This window comes from Trachypithecus francoisi, unplaced genomic scaffold, assembly GCF_009764315.1.
Source record: "Trachypithecus francoisi isolate TF-2019V2 unplaced genomic scaffold, Tfra_2.0 Lachesis_group10, whole genome shotgun sequence".
Taxonomy (NCBI): Eukaryota; Metazoa; Chordata; class Mammalia; order Primates; family Cercopithecidae; genus Trachypithecus; species Trachypithecus francoisi.
Window position 1 is genome coordinate 61,760,555 of NW_022681455.1, and position 20,252 is coordinate 61,780,806.

Genomic DNA, 20,252 nt, shown 5'->3' on the forward strand with positions numbered 1-20,252 from the left:
TCCTTACTTTCAAAATGACATTATTTCCATAAAACATCTGAATGTTTTTAAAAAATCATCATTTTAGGGCCAGTCATAAGTTTAAAAGATTGAAAAATAGCACATGCACATTTGCAGAAGTCAAATGTTATTTTTTTATATAGGGCAAGCATTAAGCACTAAAAATAATTTAACAAAGATCTACTTTTGAAGAAAAAATAAGTGTTTATATATTCTCACCACTGATAACTCAAATACAGACTAAAAACCACACCATTCTAAAAAGAATTGCTAAATTATATACACAGAAAAAAATGTATTTTTATCAATTCATTCAAATAATATATTATACAGATTATAGAGAAATGCAAATCAAAACCACAATGAGATACCATCTCATGCCAGTTAGAATGGCTATCATTAAAAAGTCAGGAAACAACAGGTGCTGGAGAGGATGTGGAGAAATAGGAACATTTTACATTGTTGGTGGGACTATAAACTAGTTCAACCATTGTGGAAGACAGTGTGGCAATTCCTCAAGGATCTAGAACTAGAAATACCATTTGACCCAGTCATCCCATTACTTGGTATATATCCAAAGGATTATAAATCATGCTGCTATAAAGACACATGAACACTCATGTTTATTGTGGCACTATTTACAATAGCAAAGACTTGGAAGCAACCCAAATGTCCATCAGTGACAGACTGGATTAAGAAAATGTGGCACATATATACTATGGAATACTATGCAGCCATAAAACAGGATGAGTTCGTGTCCTTTGTAGGGACATAGATGTAGCTGGAAACCATCATTCTCAGCAAACTATCGCAAGAACAGAAAACCAAACACTGCATATTCTCACTCATAGGTGGGAATTGAACAATGAGATCACTTGGACACAGGAAGGGGAACATCACACACTGGGGCCTACTGTGGGGAGGGGGGAGTGGGAAGGGATAGCATTAGGAGATATACCTAATGTAAATGATGAGTTAATGGGTGCAGCACAGCAACATGGCACATGTATACATATGTAACAAACCTGCACGTTGTGCACATGTACCCTAGAACTTAAAGTATAATTAAAAAAAAAAAAAGGTGTGGAATGTTTCACATCCAAAGTTACTTACATATAATTTAACATGTTTTTGTATCCACTTTTTAAAAGAAGAAAAGGCTGCTGAAATTGTTATATACTCTGGGTTGATGATAACTGACTCTCTAAATTTCTACCTTTGTTGATTAATTGAATATTTTACAGATATTTAGCCATTATGTGTTTTTCCAATTCTTTTAAATGTATTTTATTAAAATTCTTTTATTTAAAATGAAAAGACTAATAGGTGTGTCAGAATTATATCAAAGAGAAAAAGAGTATAAAGAAGAGAGAAAATCATATGATAATTTTATTCTAATTATTTCATAATCACCTATGCCATAGATTGGCAAGCCAGACTTCATGAGGAGAAAGAAGGAAGTGGAAAGGATAGAAAGAAATGTACCATACCTGTCTCAACTAGTTGCTGAGGAGAGATTCTCCAAACAAGTTTATCTTTGCCAATTTATCTTTTTCTGCCTCATGAAGTTCCCTGCCACATTCTGATTAACACGGGATTAACGTTCTGATTTCACACTACTAATTTATCTAAAGTGTTGGTGCAAAATTAGTGTAGACCATGCTATTTAATAAATGAAACTAATTTGTTATGAGAGTTATAATAAATGTCTTTTTTTATTTTTTTTTATTTATTATTTATTTATTATTATTTTTTGAGACAGAGTTTTGCTATGTCACTCAGGCTGGAGTGCAGTGGCGCGATCTCGGCTCACTGCAAGCTCCGCCTACCAGGTTCATGCCATTCTCCTGCCTCGGCCTCCTGAGTAGCTGGGACTACAGGCGCCCACCACCATGCCAGGCTAATTTTTTTTTTTTAATTTTTAGTAGAGATGGAGTTTCACCGTATTAGCCAGGATGGTCTCGAACTCCTGACCTCATGATCTGCCTGCCTCAGCCTCTCAAAGTGCTAGGATTACAGGAGTGAGCCACCGCGTCCGGCCGAGTTATAAAAAATTTCTAAGTTTCCTAAACAGTAACTAAACAAGATTTTTGAATGTGTAATTCTTTCTGTTCCAGTACCCTTGCTCTTTCCTGGTAACCTTCTCTTATCAAATGAAGCAGACCTATAAATACTGTAAATGGCTGCCACCAAAACAAAAAAACAAAATAAACTTAATTTTATATTATCCTAATTCATAAAATTCTTTTAAATTGATACTTCCTCATTCATATTTCATCTTTTCACACTACTAATTTATCTAAAGTGTTAATGCAAAATTAAAATATGCAGGTAATTTATTTTTAGCATCATCCCTTCTCTGTTTATTCTCTATTAATAACTATCTAAAGATGAAAGTTACCAGTGAGTTCCCTGGTTAAAATCAGTTATTTGCCAGTTTGATTCATGTAAAGAGATTTTATGTATCATCTATCTATATGTCTAATCATCTGTCTATCATTTATCATCTATTTATCTCTTAATAAACATCTGCTGAGACTAGATTGATTTGCCACAATTATTTGGCTAAACTGATGGTAGCCACAAGCCCTCTGGAGTGGGTGCTGTGAAGACACCAGCTGCTGTGGTGGAGCCGGCAGCTCCAGGTGCTGGCACAAATGCCGGCTCCATGCAAGGCTACAGCTGGACTAGATGTACTGCACGTAGCTCCCACTGCAGGCACCCACATCTGGACGAGGGGAATGCAGTGGTTCCCAAAAGCTTGGAGATGTCATGTGGTCCTCAGAAGCTTGGAGAGGAGCTTCATTGAGCAGTAGAACAGCACTTAGGAGACCCGAAGTGGGTAGTTCCTTTCTGCAGGAGACCCAGAACGGGTAGCTACTTTCCAGCTCTCTGCAGAGAGGAAATCTCGAGTGGGTAGCTCCTTTTCATAGGCAGGTTGTCCCTACAAGTCAAGGAGACTCAAATTGGGTAGCTCTTTTCCCCAGCTGGTGGTCCAGATGTCTCTCTGAGTCTGGCTGAGTAGGGGGACTGAAGGTATGTGGCGGGGATGGTTTATACGCTTCAGAAGGGAGGAAGTGTGTGCTGATTGGCCGTGGTTGCGTCTGGAAAAAGCACCATGAGTTCTAAATCCCGCAGTAGACTCCACTCAGAACTGACAGTCTGGCCCCATGATTCAGGGCTTCCCTGGCTTGAAGGTGGGGCATCAATGGGGACCCACCCCTTTCTGCCCAAGAACCTGTCTGCCTTCTGCCACCATCAATCATGTTGTCCAAGGCACTCAGGCTGTTCTTATGGAGGGGCATCTGCGGGTCCACAGGGAGCCACCCTCAGCATCCCCTTGGCCTCCCTCTTGTGCTTGTCAGCACCCAAAGTCTGGAGGGGGCCAAGGTGGCAGAGGGCTGGCATGTCACCATAACCCCAAGCATGGGCACACCTGGCTGGTCCTGACAGCACCTAGGCTTGACCTGAGTCTTGCCCCAAAATTGGAGCAGGTGCCAGGATTGGGGAGAGTCCATGCAGCAAGAGCATGTACTTCCAACACTGTGGGGCCATGGGGTGGGTTTCCCAGGGCCCCCAGAGCACAGGGATGCCTGGGTTCACAGCCATGGCTGGGTGGCTGCAGCTGCGCCCGGGAGGGCAGGGCTCTCACCCAACGAACTTGGAAGGGGGCGTGGTTCCTGCCTGCTCTGTGGAGGGTAACCCTGGCTGTGCCTCACCTACTGCAGCTAGTGTCTTTGCAGTGGCTGGTCCAGATGGGCCACACCTATAATTAAAATTATCTGAAGGTATGTAATTTATTACAGTAAACTTGTTATTGATTAAAGGCATCACATTTTGCATTGAGACAGCCATTTGATATTTATCAGTTAAAATAATTTGAACTCTTTCTCTAGAAAATCCAGTATACTTGGTATAAGTTGTTTAGTATTATTAAAGAGTAACTTTGATAGGAATTAGTAAAGTGGTATAGCAATTAGTAGTAAAGATAGTAGAACTGGACATCAATATTTACTTATTTTCACACTCTAGTAAATTAAAAGAAGTGTGACATATAACAATTCACTTTTATTCTTACCAAAATTTAAATGGTGAAACATTTTTTAATATTTCTCTATCTTGCTGCAGAAAACCACCAAACTCATTAACTGTCTGGTAATTATGCCAAATAAGCTATCATAAAACCATAATTATTAATGTCACAACTCTCTTTAATATGGTTAAATTATTTACTTTTTTTTCCTTCATTTTTCCTCTTGATTTCAAGAAATACAGAATTGTAATTAGTCATGTCTGATCCTATGGATCATATATGCTCCTCTTTGGCTCTTGGACTCTGATGATATAGTAAAGCAACCTATGTTTGATAAAGGTGTTTTAAACAATAGAAAATTATTTCTACTTCATCAAAGGAAAGTAATTTGAATATATCTGCGTATTTGTTTGTGAAACAATCACAAATATATTTTAATATACACAAAAAATTCACATATTTATGATTAGAGACTAAAACTAATTTGTAATATTGAATGGACATAATCATCCTATTAAAATATATCACATACATATTTTCTTCTGCTAAAATCTATTTATAAGAACTTCTGAAGGAAATACAGGTACAGCCATGATTTCTCAATTTTCAAATTCCAGCTGAAATGATTTTTTTGTACATAGTAGTTTTCCAACAAATATTTGCTGAATTAAGTTATAAAATAATTAGATGAAAAATGAAATTAACTTTTTAAATTTTTAATCTTATTTTGAAATCAATTAGTTGCCTAAAAAAATACAGCAGTTGCCAATTTTCAGTGTAATTTTATGTGGAAATCAAATACTCTTTAATGTAAATTCATTTGGTGAATTAAATGAGTAGTCTCATTTTATTTTCTACTTATGGCAATAAAGTGACCTTAATTGTATCCCCAAATGGAATAAACAGATGTATGTTTAAAATTGAACTTGATGCTGTTGGGCAAACACTGTTTGTGTTTTATAGAATAAAATCTATTATATTGAATCCACAGGCTTTTTCTGTTACTTGCTTAAATTTTTGATTGAACATGTGATCACTAACTGTGGTTTACCATCACAGTTAGTATAGTTGACATTGATTTTATCTAGAAAATAATCTAGATTTACCTTTCAAGAGTAATAATTTGATCATAAATTATTGCCAGGTATTTTGAAAGGCAAACTATAATAAATTCTCACTACTCAAAATATATTTTTATTTATTTATCTATGAAATGACTAAGAAAAGTAGAAATCATAACAGGACTAAACAGGAAAGGTGTATAAAGTATTATATTCAAAATCAGTTCCAAAGGTTATGCAAAAGCTGGAAATACGCAAATTTTAATGCAATTCTAATTTATTATTTTATAATAATATTTATTTAGTAAAATTATATTTTAGATTGATTCAATTTGTTAATAATATTTGAAAAATCTGTTAAGTATTGCAAAAGTTCTGATTTGGAGAACTAAAGTACAAAAATACGTAATTTAAAAAATCCTAAGGAAATTTGAAATTCTTGTAATTTTATTTAAAACATGAACAAAGAAAAATATTCAGTAAGTAATTATAAGGGCTGTGATAGTTTAGGAGGTCATCAGAAAAATATTTCATTATTATGAAATGAAATTACAAAAAAAATCTTACATGTGAATATAGGAAAAGGTTTACTAATTTGATGGATAAAATATAATTTTAAAATTACAACATAATTACTAATAAGAATACTTTATATTAAAAAATTAAAATAGGTTGATGTTTTAAATTTGAATCTCTCCATGTTCTGAAGTAATAATTTAGTCATAAATTTAGAGTATTACATGTTCCATCTTTTATTTTTGAAAACATAATCTCTATTTAATAAAATGTCACCTAAACTACGGCTGTTAAAATACCAACATCTTTTTCCAAGTTGTAAAACTAATTAACTTCAAGCTAAGTTGATTAATGAGAGTTGAAAATGGATTAGTGTACAATCAATATCCCTACCCTGTAACCATGATAAGTTACCTAACTTCTCTTAGCCTTTATTTTGGAGTTTTTTATCTAAGCATATAAGAAAATAGCATCTGTCCTTCCTCTATATGATACCAGTATGGATTACTTCTCTCAAATAGTTTATTTAACAATATCATAGGATATTGTGGTCCCTAAGAATATATAATTAAAAATAATTCACTTTTACTGATTTTCCTGCCATCTTTTTAAAAAGAAACTTGAAACTGTGAGGAATCAAATATTAAAGCTTACTAATCTTTTAACATATAATTACTGTGAATTAATTATGCTCATTTCACGGTAGAAAGAGTAATAAAGCTTAAGTAAATAATAAGGACAAGAACATGAAACACTTAAAAAATATGGAGATAATGACCAAGGAGAATCAAATCTGGGAATAAATCATATAAGATTAAAGGGAAATTTGGAGCTGGACGGTGGGAAAGTTGTGGGGATGGATGAGGACTCTGTAAGGCAAAGGCAGAGAGCACTATGGAAAAAAAAAAAAAATGCCTGGAATGGGGTTTAACATATTAAAAACAAACCAACTATCTTTGTGTCTCAGTGCTTTGTTTTATAAATTATTTCCTAAATTCTGTGTAATCTACAGATTGAAAAAAGTTATATATAATGTTTTTGCTTATTTCTGTAGTCCTCTGCTGTGTGAGTCTAATTTGAATTTTAGTGTAATTTCAACATAGTTTTTATAGTTTAATAAAACTTACATGTATTAAAATGCTATTAAAGTGTTACACATGGTTAATAATACTTACGGATTTCTGAAAGCAGCCATTATTACACTGAACAAAGTCATTAATGTCTTTACACTTTGCACCAGGAAATAAAATACAATGTAGATATTTAACTGCAAGGAGAATAGTCATGATATCTGACTATAAATATTTCCTCTCTTTTTACCATATATTTTTTTCTCTTGCATTTCATATTTCAAATAAAATATACTATAATAAAAATAAATGAGCAATGCATTGAATTCTGGTACTGACTTTCCCACTGATTCTGACTTCAGTTTTGATGACTGACAGAGTACAAACCTCTTTAGGCCTTTGCCTTGTCACCTATGTAATAACTAGGACACTAAAGGTAATCTCTATAATCTCCCTCAGCCCTAAACCTCAATTGAGTTTACAACTGGAAATGAAATCATCAGGTATTATATTTTCTGTACAAAAACATTTTCAATTATTTTAAATTACATATCGTTTGAGAATGGCAAAGACTTTGAAAATCGTATCTATTATTTGTCATGTAACTTTTCTCTACTTCAGATGTGCGTATTATTAGATTGGCATTTCTTCATTAAGTAATATAAAGTCAATCACTTAAATGTTTGGATTGTCTAAAACATACATTACTAAAAATAAGTTTAGGTGTTTAAAATGTCCATTCACTTCTCTATAAATCACCTGAAGTATAGTTACAGAATGATATGTTACTGTACATCTAATATCTAAGTAACTGTTTATCTAAAAGAAATACTAGCTTATTTTGCTTGAAACAGTTAGCTTTTATTTTATTTCAGTATGCAAAGCAATACTGCCTATGTATTTGTCCACAGTAATAAGGAGACTAACTATATATCAGTGGTTCATTCATTTTACTATCTAGAGTCACTTTCCAAACAGTCAGGCTTAAGTCCTTCCTTCCCTTCCTTCCTCCCTCCCTCCTTCCCTCCTTTTTTTACTTCCTTCCTCCCTCCCTCCTTTCTTTACTACTTTCCTTCCTCCCTCCTTCCTTCCTCTCTCCTTCCTTCCTCCCTTCCCTTCTCTTCTTCCCTTCCTTTCTTTCCTTCCCTTCTTCCCTTCCCTTCCCTTCCTTCCCTTCCCTTCCCTTCCCTTCCTTTCCTGTTTAAAGAATCTACCTATGATCATTATATAGCACACTAAGGATTTACAGTATGAAACATGCTTTGGAAAAATTATATTTTCAACTAGCACACTGAAGCAATGGGACACTGACGTAGACAATGTCATAAGGTAGCAACATCAGAGTGTATCACATTAAATTAGCATTTTATGGTAACAATTCAATTAGGCTTATAGCTTTCATTGAACTTTAAAACTTTTTTATAGTTACATAACAACAATAAATATAATGGGTTTATAGCTAGCTTTATATTTGTATATATCAAATACATAATTTAACTTAGACAAAATGAGGTATATTTTGCTTTGAAAGGACTCCATATATAAATCAACTTATAAATGTACAAATCTGTTGCATAGAAAATAAATTCCTAAGGTTCAGTGGCTCTAAATGTGCCTGAGAATATTAGACAAGACCATTGAACTCAAAGTGTAAAAAATTATATCTAATCTAGGTTTCTTGGTAATTTTTTTCTTTCTTCATCAAAATAAAACTCTTCTGTATGTATATCTGTGCTAACTACCATAACAAATGTATCCTTGCCAAAAAACAAAAAATCTACCTATCTTTCAAAATTTAGTAACTGCATCAGGAAGTTTTTTTTTTTTTTTTTTTTTCAAATGAATACTAGCTATCTTAATTATATACCATTGTCTTAGTTCTAAAATAATTTAAAATAATAAAATGTTTTCATGAGAGAAATCAGCAATGAACAAAGTGTAAATCTGATACACCTCTGACCTGGAGAGGTCCAATACTCAAAATTTAATAGTAGAGGAAGATTATTAGACTCACATTTGTGCAGTAATTTGATCCTTAGACCCTGGCAACCACAACACATGTAGTAAAAATAAGCTTTCATAGGTGTTCCTGTGTATTATTAATGCTTGCCTCTGCCCAGACATTTAATGGTTCATCCTTATCATTTAAAATGGTCTAGGAGACACAGAAATAATTCAAAAAATAAGAATCTGGCAAATAGAGTTAGGATATGAAAGTGGTCTTCTGATATATCTGGGTAACGACAATGAAGATCAACAAAGCAGGGATATAAAATGATAGAAACTGACATTCTGAGTCAACTTAATTCTGTAACAATAAAAAGATGAGTTCAGCTATATGAACTTTGAAAAAATGTCATTCTTGGAATAAACTACTTTGTAAACAGAAGATAATAATATGGCTTTTTAAGTGGGTGTTACATTTACAATGAATGAAAATGATGAAAAATTAAGGCGCATTAAAAAATAAAAGAGACTAAAATAAGAAAATTTCAGAAAAACTGTATAAAAGTTTGAGAAGTAAACAAAAATGTGAGAAAGAACAAAAATATAAAGATTGAAAAAAGTGAAATACACAAAGGACAGAGTTTTAAGTTGTGTTATTCACAATAGCAAGGATATAGAATCAACCTAGGTGCCCATCAAGAGTGGATCGAAAAAAGAAAATGTGATACATATACACCATAAAGTACTATGCAGCCACAAAACATAATGAAATTATGCCCTTTGCAGAAACATGAGTGGACTTGGAAGACATGATCCTAAATGACCTAACATAAGAACAGAAAACCAAACACCATACATTCTCCATGTAAGTGGAAGCTAAACATTGAATACACATGATCATAAAGATGGGAACAACAGACAATGGGGATGACTAAATGCAGAAGGGAGAAAAGGGGACATAGGCTTACGGCCTAGGTGATGGGATTTTTGGGATCCCAAGTCTCAGCATCAAGTAATTTACCCCTGTAACATACCTGTATATGTGTCGTTTAGTCTATAATAAAAGTTGAAAATTTTAAAAAAGGAAATAAAAAAATTTCATCAAAGAAACTTTTGTAATGTGTGATACACAATATGTAAGCAATATTGCCACCCAAAGTAGAATGCAGAATGAGTGAATCAGTATCAATCTGCATAAGACAAATAGAATAATAATTTAAAAAATTCTCCCGACTTGAAAAAATAAATAAGAGAAACATATGACACCACTTATTTTGAATAAACACTTAAAACTCCAGAAATAAAAACAGAAGGGAATTAAATTATAAGTTCTCTATATGTCAGTCATTGGAATAAATATTTTCTATGTGGTTTTTAATTAAATAAAAGTCATGTTAACTTTTGTGAAAGAAGTGAATCAACTGAATTTATAACATACAGCATTCAGGAAAATAGACCACTCCTTGGTTTCATTTTTGCAATGATGGAGATGAAAGCAAACTGACAGCATTTACTGTATCATCCTCAGTCAAAGATAAGATCTAAGAAATTTACATTTCACCAAGTTAAAATTAATATGTGAATCCTATAACATGGTAAAATATTTTAGGTTGGGAATTAAACAAATTACAGGCAATTTAAAAGGGTAGTGCAGTCTTTATCTTTTTTGTTTGTTTAATATCATTCAGTGTTAAACTTCAATTGGAAAATAATTCTAAAATAATTATAAGAATAAGCCTATGGAATATTCTGCAGGTCATTAAAAGCTTAAATATTTTAATAAAATAGTTTTCCTCGCAAGTAAGACCTCAGGATAAATACCCTTAAAGTGAAAAGTTATAAAGTTGAGTAATTTTCCCAATTAAAGTCAACAAACCTTAGCAAACTCATCAACAAACCAGCAACAGGAATGAAGACATTAACTTTTACTATGATTGGCATAAACACTGAAGCAAAAATAGTATAAAGATAATAACAACAAAATATTTTACCAGGTTTTTAACAGTGACATGATTCTTTTTAATTAAATTTAGAGAACACAAAATAGGACTCAGAACAATAAGTTCAATTTCCTTTTCTAAATATCAAATAATAATTTTATTATGATTTTACATAAACATATTATAGATTAACCCTTAACCCATGAATAAATCTGATAATTTAACTTGAAAAGCACTACCTCCTAGAATATGAGTTTTCTTTGGTAAGTAAACTATCGAAGGACTGTGTTGACTTGGCACCAACTGTGGCATGGAGTCTCAATAGAAACTGCACTTCCCAAGGCTTTACCATTGACAGATCTTCAGGGGATTTTAAACACATTGAATCAGCAATGATAATTTTGGAGACAGATGACTCATATTTAAATACAATTTGAATAACTTTATAGCAGTAATGAATGCCCATGCTTGTCCCTGGGAAATATGCCAAGAAAAAAAGCAGGCATCTTTAATCTGAATTCCACTGGCTTCATGCTATAAAAAAAAAAAGTGAACCTAGCTAGCCCATAAATAACTTTTCCCTAAAAGGAATATTTATAAAGGAGCTTGCTATGGTTTAGATGTCCACACCAAAACTCATGTTGGAACCTTAATTCCTAGTGCAGCAATGTTGGGAGGTGGTGCCTTACACAGTGAATAGACCTTTAAAATAGATTAAAGTCTTTCTCATGAGACTGGATTCATTCTCTCAAGAAGGGATTCGTTCTGGTTAGAGTGGGTATCAGAAAGCAAGGATGCCTCTCCTGTTTTGTCCTTTTTAAATTTCAGCTTCCACATTCACATCTCTGCCATCCTATGGTGCAGCATGAAACCCTCACCAGAAGCCAAAGAGATGCCTATGCCATGCTCTTGGACTTTTCAGCCACTTGAAGCATAAGCCAAATAAACCTCTTTTCTAGTCTCTGTTATTCTGTCATAGCAACACTAAATGGACTAAGAGCTCTTACAGTGCTTGATTTAACAAATACTAACAGATCGTAAAAATATACATTGTAGGTTTATGTTTACTTATTTTGATAATCAATTTTTTTATTGAACAAAATGTATTTCCATGTATTGAATTCTGATTTTTAACACTGTATCCATCAGAAATACATGTTCAATTTATGATTAATGATTTAGTCCAGGAAATTATTAGGTTATAACCCTGATAATCCTTGCAGTGGTCATTTTAATAATTTTGTTTTATATAATTTCCATTTGTATAAAAAACATGTTTACTATATTTTATCAAACTACAAAAGTACAATAAACAGAAAGCATGTTCAAAACACAAGATACGAGAAAGAAGGATTTAAAATACACACACAGGTACACACACATGTCTGGCGCATGTGTATAGCAAACAAAAATGGCATGTTAGGCAATGTGTAATAACTAATATCTATGTCATAGTAATAAATAAACATGGTTTGCCTATGCTAAATGTAAGTTAATATTCTTGAACTTATATGAAATTAGCATCTATGTGTGTCTTACTAGAGATATACACGAAATAAAATGATACAGTAGATATCAAAATATAAAAATAGGCAAAACACTCCCTAGATATTGAACATAGAAAATAGGGAAGTGACAGTACTGTATAGAAGACAGAATTTATTAGTGTCTTAGTGTCTTTAAAAGAAATAATAAAATATAGAAATGATAAGTATACTTTACTAGTAAATAACTATATATCAAGATATACATGGCAAGCCTGTCAGTAATTTAAGATATATGACAGAAATATAGTTCAAAAATTTTAACTTAACATCATCCTGGCACAAATGAGACTGAAAGGAGGTAAAGTATGTGTGAATATTTTTTAATACCTGGGTTCAGTTATTATTTTACAAGTTGAACAGATAGTGACTAAATTCTCAAATGACCAATCAATTGGATATATTATATAATCAGAAATAACAAAGGAAAAAAATTCATCTCCTAAAAAGTTAAAAACTATACCTTTAAAAGGTGGTTTAAAAATATAGTGATAGAATAATTGCTTTTATAACTCAAATAAAATTTTTATAACTTATTAAGATCTCAAGAGATAGGCATAGTAGTAACAGAAATGAATCTCTGGCTAGGAATTATGCTATAAATGTGAAATATTAACACATCATTCATTTGGTATAAAATATTCGAGAACAAGAATAAAAACCCACTTTGAGAAAGGAGAAGAGATAAAAACAATTATAAAATGAGGGATGATTTAACTGGGAAAGCAAAACATGGGTGTGATATGAATGTACGATATTTTGAAAATATAAGCAAAGCCATTTTGTAACTGTTATTTTCTAAGTTGTGCACATATATATATATATATATGAGATAAAATCTTACTTGAAAACTTAGTATTTAAATTGCAGAGTGCATTACTAGTGGGATGTTTATAAGCGCTCCTAAATACATATTTACTTACTTGTGGGTAAATAAATACTGACCTGCAGTCAAAAGTGTGTCCAGGGCCATCAACACAAATCCCTCCATTAAGACAAATGACTGAATTAAGTTCAGGCTCAGCACAATTATCAATGCTTTTTTCACAGTATGCCCCAGTGTATCCACGTGGGCAAATGCAAATAAATCCATGTGCTGACTTCTGACAGAAGCCTTCATTCATACAAGGCATGGATGTGCAGTCCTAGATTAAGAAATAGATAATCAAATTTGATTATTAGTACAAGGCTGACCATTTTAATAAAATTATATTTTTATTTAAACGTAATCTAAAAAACTGATGTGCAAGTTTGTTTGACATTTCCTTCCTCTGTTAATTGAAATATATGTTTATAATAGTGGTGTTTTTTTTTTTTTTTTTTACCTTTTATTACCAGAAAGACTCTGTCAAATATTCTGTTGCTGATTTACCAAGAAAAAAATCATTATTAATCTTTATAAAAACATGCACCATGTCAGAGAACTGTCCCTGCCCCCAATAATGGTGCTAAAGAAAATTTCCTCTGCAGATAATAACAGAATTCACTAGCCCTTAGTGTCTATCATACCTCTGAGTTTTCCCCATATAGCCCCTGTTCAACTCTGCTCTCCTAGGGTAATGATTAATAGTATTTCCACGAAATTTCAAAGGATTTCTGGGCTTGATCACATACTTAGGACAAACACTTCACAATGGATTTATGTCCATGTAAAATACCTAAATCTCCTGTAATAGCTGAAGTTTGAATCCAGTCATAGTCTTTTAATTACCTACTTTTTCCCATGCATTTGTCCAAATGTATGTCCGGCATTACTGACACCTATAGCTGCAGAAGTGCAAATGTCTTATAGAGTTAGAAGATTCTGGATAATACCTATTACTTTTTATGCTTAAAAATATTTTAGAATTTCTCATAGTTTTACTTACTTATTCAACAAATGGTATTTTATTTATTGTAACTACATTGATGTGCAAAATGGCAATAATATCACACACCTCATATGGGGTGCTATGAGACTTAAATAAAATAATGGCACTGTGTCTTAAACATCATATGTGATCAGTAAATATTATCTTTCTTTCTTCTCCACTCTGAAGGCCAAAGGCTCAGTCAGCCTCTATTTCAATCTTTTGGCACTTAATTTGAACAAGAAATATGTTTCTCTGTATATTTAGCTTCCACCATATCATACCATATGCTTTTAAGTTTACAGTTTAGGGTGTATATATATATACACACACACACACACTTACATTGTAGAAAACACATGTCATAGTACCACAAACATGGTATGACATTATTTTTCATAATGTAAACTGAAAAGATTTGCACCCATAATTCTGAGAAATAATTTATGGAAAGTTATGACATCATTAGTAAAACTGATTATTTTCAATGGGTTATCTAAAGATATCTTAATGAACCTAAACTAACTTGAATCATTTTGCACTCTAGGTCTTGAGTTCTTACATTCTCAAGGATAATTGCATATGCAAACATAAGATACTTCCTCAGCATTTTACCTTGAAAAGTGATAATTTTCTAGAATTATTATTCATTAATTGACACCTATGCTTACAAATATTTAGTGACTTTTAAAAAGTGTTAACAACAGAAACTCATACTGACAAGACTATTATGGAAGCCATTGCATTAATATCATTTATCCACTGGAAAATTAGATGATGTTAAAAATAATCTGAGAGATTAATTAGTGTCATCTTCAATTAGAAGTGAATTGTGCACCTCAGTATAATATTCCAGTCATGCCTGGAACTTAGATAGTAATCTTGTACACCCCCACCCCCCACAAGTGATAGAACTAAGTATGTTTTTGTAAACAAATGCTATGATATTTGTTCCACTTTTGCTTAAAATGTGAACTTGTTAAGAAAAACCAAGGGCACATAGTAGACTATCCTGTAGGTATTGCAGTTTTATTTATGGAATAGAAAAGCAGAATTCCACAGGGAGTGTCGTGGAAACATGTTTCTCCCTTAGCTCTATTTCTAGATATGTATGGAATGACTTATTAGAAAACATTACATAAACTAATTGAATTGTATCTACCATGGGAAGACAGGGATAGTTCTTAGACTGCCAAAAGTTCTGTCTCCAGGGTTTCAAGAATCTTTTACTAAATTAATTAGAAAGCTTAATGGGAAATACAAAGGCAATTTCTTTTTAGAAGAAATCAAATTGTCATTTAAAGTTCTTGATCTTTCCTGGTTTAAAAATTTAAAAGGATGCCTTTCCTTTTGTTCATCATCATTTATATTGCTTTGCTATATTCTATTTAATATAATAAAGTGCTTTCCCAAAGAGTTCACTAAAGTAATTTCAGAAAATAAAATATATAAAAGGTTGAGTATTTAGAGAAAGAGATGGAAGTCGGGAGGAATCCTGCAGACCAGGGCAATCTAGACAACTGAGCTTGACCCCAGTGATATATTCATTCAACTTGTACTGAAAATATTATGCCAGGAAATGCACAGGAGCATGAAAGGAACAGGGCAGTGATATATTCATTGTGAAATTCTTAGACAGGGCAAAGTACTAACTGGGCTAGTAAATGTGACAGTTATCTCACTGACTCAGATAGTTGTGTTCTTTCTGAGGGATGTGGTTTAGATCCACAGGGTTGTCCTGTGATCTCTGAACTTCCTAGAAAAGGAAGTTACCCAGTGTCATCTTTAGCATAACACTTGTCTCATGGCATCACGTTTTATTTTTTAGCATTGGTGTTTTGGGTAGCGGAACACTTTTCTCAATTAAGATCTTGGAGAAAGGAAAACAGATACAGAGAGAACTATTATTTTAAGAGTGGGAACAGAACAAGGTACTTACTAAGTCCCTACCATTCCCTCTGCAAAGGGGGGGTTAACCTTCACAGAATCCCGTGAACTTTGTCCAGTTCTGAATAAAAACTGCTAGTGTAGTCAAGTGTTTTTAAATGTGTATATTCAAAATCTCATTAATTCTGTGGGTTTTTACTTTGCAAGCTGCAGGGTTGGGCAATCCAAAAGACTGAGAACACGTCAATTAGATGTAACCATGGAATCTGTAGCATTGTAAGTGACGTGGTTGCTGCTGGTAGTCAAAAGAGGCTGGAAAAGGAAATGCAACTTCTCTTACCCCTACTTGTTTTACTCTTCTGATCCAGGTTTGGGCTCACTTTTGCATGAGTATTCATAGGCTTACCCTAACTTAGAGATTCAAGATTTAGGGAGGAGGGCAAATAGTGGAAGAGCTAGAGGACAAATACCTAGAGAGCATCGTGGCATTTATTTAAACAAAGGATGCATATACCAAGAAGTAATATTCACATTTTGCCAGAACAAATACATAAGAAAATATTTCTAATAAACACACAAGTATGGTAGGGCACACACAAACGAATGAGCAAGAGGGGGTCTTAAAATTAGTGCTGATTATTTTCTGCTATGAAACAGCATAGAATGAACTCAAACTTCTGCACCTAAAACACAGAAAGAATTTTAAGAGCAATAAACTGTCTTAAATATCCAAAAAAGGGTACTGATTAAATATGGTACTTCCACACAATAGAATACTAATAAGAAGAAAGTAGAATATATGGTAGTATAGAATATATATATATATAACATAATATAATATATATTTATATATATATTAGAATAATCTGTGGTTGATTAAGTGAAAAAGCAAGGTACTCTGTGTGTGTGTATTGAATGTTCTCATTTTGCAAGATCTTGTTTATTTTAAGGATTTGTTTCTAATTAAAGGATAGTGATATTCTCTAAAATAATTTGTAGGAAAAAGCTAAACATTTGTTGAGGGGGATGAACTCAAACTCAAAACTCAAACCCTCTCCTGGAAAGCATTCTGATGGTTCAATCATTTAATTTCAAATAAAAAGAATGAGAAAAACTTGTTAAATAAGTCCCTTTTAAACCTGTCAAAAATCACAGAACCTTTAGAGTTCTGTAATAAAGTAAATTTGGATAGATGAAAATAATTTTCTGAATGCCAGAATCCACTATGTACTAGTGAAAGAATAACAAAAAATAGAAAAACATACATGATATACATGGCAGACAAAATGTAAGTTATATTAAATTAAAAGCTCATAAATTACAGTTCACACTCAGAGAAACACAAATACACGCACTCATGTGTGCGTACTCAGTTTTTTTACATGCAGGAGACGCATGTGCAGCCTTTTACATGGGTGTATTGCACTTAGGTAGTGAGCATAGTAAACAATAGGTCATTTTTTGAACCATTCTCCTCCCCTTTCCTCTACCTTCTTCTAGTCCACAGTGTCTATTATTCCCATGTTTATCTCCACAGTTGTTGAATGTTTAGCTCCCACTTATAAGTGAGAATATATGGTATTTTCTTTTTTCTGTTCCTACATTAATTACTTTAGTTTTATGGCCTCCAGCTGCATCCATGTTGCTGTGAAGGACATGATTATTTTTTATCACTCTGTAGTTTTCCATGGTGTATATGTACCATATTTTCTTTATCCAATCCACCACTGATGGTCACTTATGTTGATTCCATGTCTTTGCTATTTATACACAGTTCTTTAATTCTTTCCTTTTTATTTAGAGAACTTACCTGAGTCCTTACTTTATATTAAGTCTGCTCATAACAATATATTCACTAGGATTTAAAGCACACATTCTTTTATTTCTACTTCATCTAAGAAAGTCATGGTATTTTTAATTCTGCAGTTAGTTTTTTTCCATTTTAGTTCATAACATATATATTTATAATTTGATATCTTAAAAATAATACTGCTTCCATGTACATACACACGGTGCATGAGGATACATGTCATCCTCCTAAGTCTTATCAAACTCAAAAGAAAAATATCTGCTTTCTATGCTGCCCTTCTCACTTTTCTTTTCTATTTGTGTGTGCACATCCAGAACTTAAATTACATTTTTTTTCACTAGTCGTGGCATATGTTCTCTCCCCAGGCATGCGTTTGCTTTTCTCCAGCATTAATTATAATTTTTAAAGCTTCCCTCTAATTGTCACTTGGACAAAAAACAAAACAAAGTGCATTAGGTTTCTCTAGAGAAACAGGATGAATAGGATAGATGTATATATGAAAGGGAGTTTATTAAGGAGTACTGACTCACACTATCACAAGGTGAAGTCCCACAATAGGCCGTCTGCAAGGTGAGGAGCAAGGAAGGCAGTCCGAGTCCCAAAACCTTAAAAATAGGGAAGCTGACAGAGCAGCCTTCCATCTGAAGACCCGAAAGCCCCTGACAAACCATTGGTGGAAGTACAAGGGTCCAAAAGCTGAAGAACTCGGAGTCAAATGTTTGAGGGCAGGAAGCATCCAGCATGGGAGAAAAACGGAGGCTGGAAGACTCAGCCAGTCTAGTTCTTCCACATTCTTCTGCCTGCTTTATTCTAGCCTAGCTGGCAGCTGATAAGATTGTGCCCACTCAAAATTGAGGGTGGGTCTGTCTTTCCCAGTTCACAGACTCAAATATTAATCTCCTTTGGCAGCACTCTCACAGACACACTCGGGAATAATACTTTGCATCCTTCTGTCCAATGAAGTTGACACTCAATATTAACCATCACAGCAATTTTGCTTGTGTTGTTGCCCATCCAGCCCTAACATAAACTATATTTTTTCCACTCCTAAAGAACTTCACATATAACACCTTGCCTTATATTGACTCAAGTGCACTTTCAGTTAGTACTGCCTATCTTTCTCCATTTCTCTTGCATCTTTAGCCTTGAAAAACAGTTCATGAATCTCCTTCAGAGTGTGTTATCTAAGTATTGTACCACAGAGAAAGTTAAAATAAATAGGTCAGCTAGTAAGTAAGATAGAGAGATACAGCATTAGAGAGAGAGATGTAGATCACTTTCTATGTGGAGCTGGTGAAGTAGGAAGTATATCTAATGATTATTATATCTCAATTTCTTATAGACATTCAATATCTAAGATTTACAGAATGAGCAAAATTACATGTAGAGTACACTTAATGCATTGGTGGAACATGACAAGATTTTTAAAAAATTATTAAGCTATAATAATTATTCTAGATGGTACTAGTACAAATGAGATAAAAAGTAAAGAAACAGAATAGTCCAAAAACTAACCTATATATAGAAGTCTACTATACGAAAACGAAGCATTCCAAATCAAGAAAGAATTAAGAGATCCTTTGATAAAATTTCTTGGAAAAAATCATTATGCTTAAAAGAAACCATTAAGTTAGATTTCTAGTTTTTATCAATCATAATATATTCACTATGAGTTAAAGCACTAAAAGTATCATGAATTCTATAATCGTAGTTAATGAGAATATAAAAATATATTTAAGATATTACAGTGTGAAGGACTTCTTTGGAGAGTGGCAAAGCCTATTTAGGAAGAAAAAGGTAAAGACAAATATGAAAATCTCACAATTCATAAGCTGTATAAAGTAAGGGTGTCCCGACTTTATAAAAGATTTGCATTTTTTCAGAACCTAGTAGGTTTTATCTATAATTTAAAATAATATATGCAAATCAAAAAGTAAAGGGCAAGTAAGCAAAAAGAAAAAGGGCTATAAGTAGGCAAGGCACAAAGAACTACAAATGGCAAATAATAGTATAGAAAGGTGTTCAATCTTGATAGTAACCTAGGAAAATGTAAATTAAAATAATGACAAACTATATTTTCCTCATGAAGTTAGTCAACACTTTGTAAAAAGTGATTTCATTTAATAGGATATAGGTAAGCCGGTGTGCTTGTACTCTCATCAGGTAAACATGGTCTTCAATGTTTATTTGGAATACTTTATAGCTATTAAAAAGAATGAAGCAGGACTCTTTGCATTTTAATGGAATATTCCTAACATATACTTCTAAGACAAAAATATCACTGAGTATAATGAATTTGCTCTTATGCTAAAATAACAATATTAGGAAAAAATCTAGAAGCACTTAAGTAGAATTTTAACAATTGCTCTCATAATATTGGCTGTATATATGTATGTATGTATGCATATGGTATATGTATGCATATACCATATGCATACATACATACATATGTCAATAATGTCTATTTACTGATATTTTAATTCAAAACAAAGAATATGATATTTGTACTATCAAGAAATATGGTGTTAGTGATTACTTCAGGCAATATTCATGGTAATGCAAACAGGACGTATGGTTCATTCATTCTCTACCAG

The 20,252-nt window shown here is 32.9% G+C and overlaps 1 protein-coding gene across 2 annotated transcripts in view; it reads right to left on the bottom strand.

The window, feature by feature from the left end:
- Positions 1-20,252, bottom strand: part of EYS (eyes shut homolog) — a 2,089,174-nt gene that overhangs the window by 1,122,307 nt on the left and 946,615 nt on the right. For both annotated transcript variants that reach the window (XM_033217548.1, XM_033217547.1), the window contains one exon: positions 13,057-13,256. In XM_033217548.1, coding sequence (XP_033073439.1) covers positions 13,057-13,256 — 200 coding nt within the window. The remainder of the gene's footprint in view (positions 1-13,056; positions 13,257-20,252) is intronic.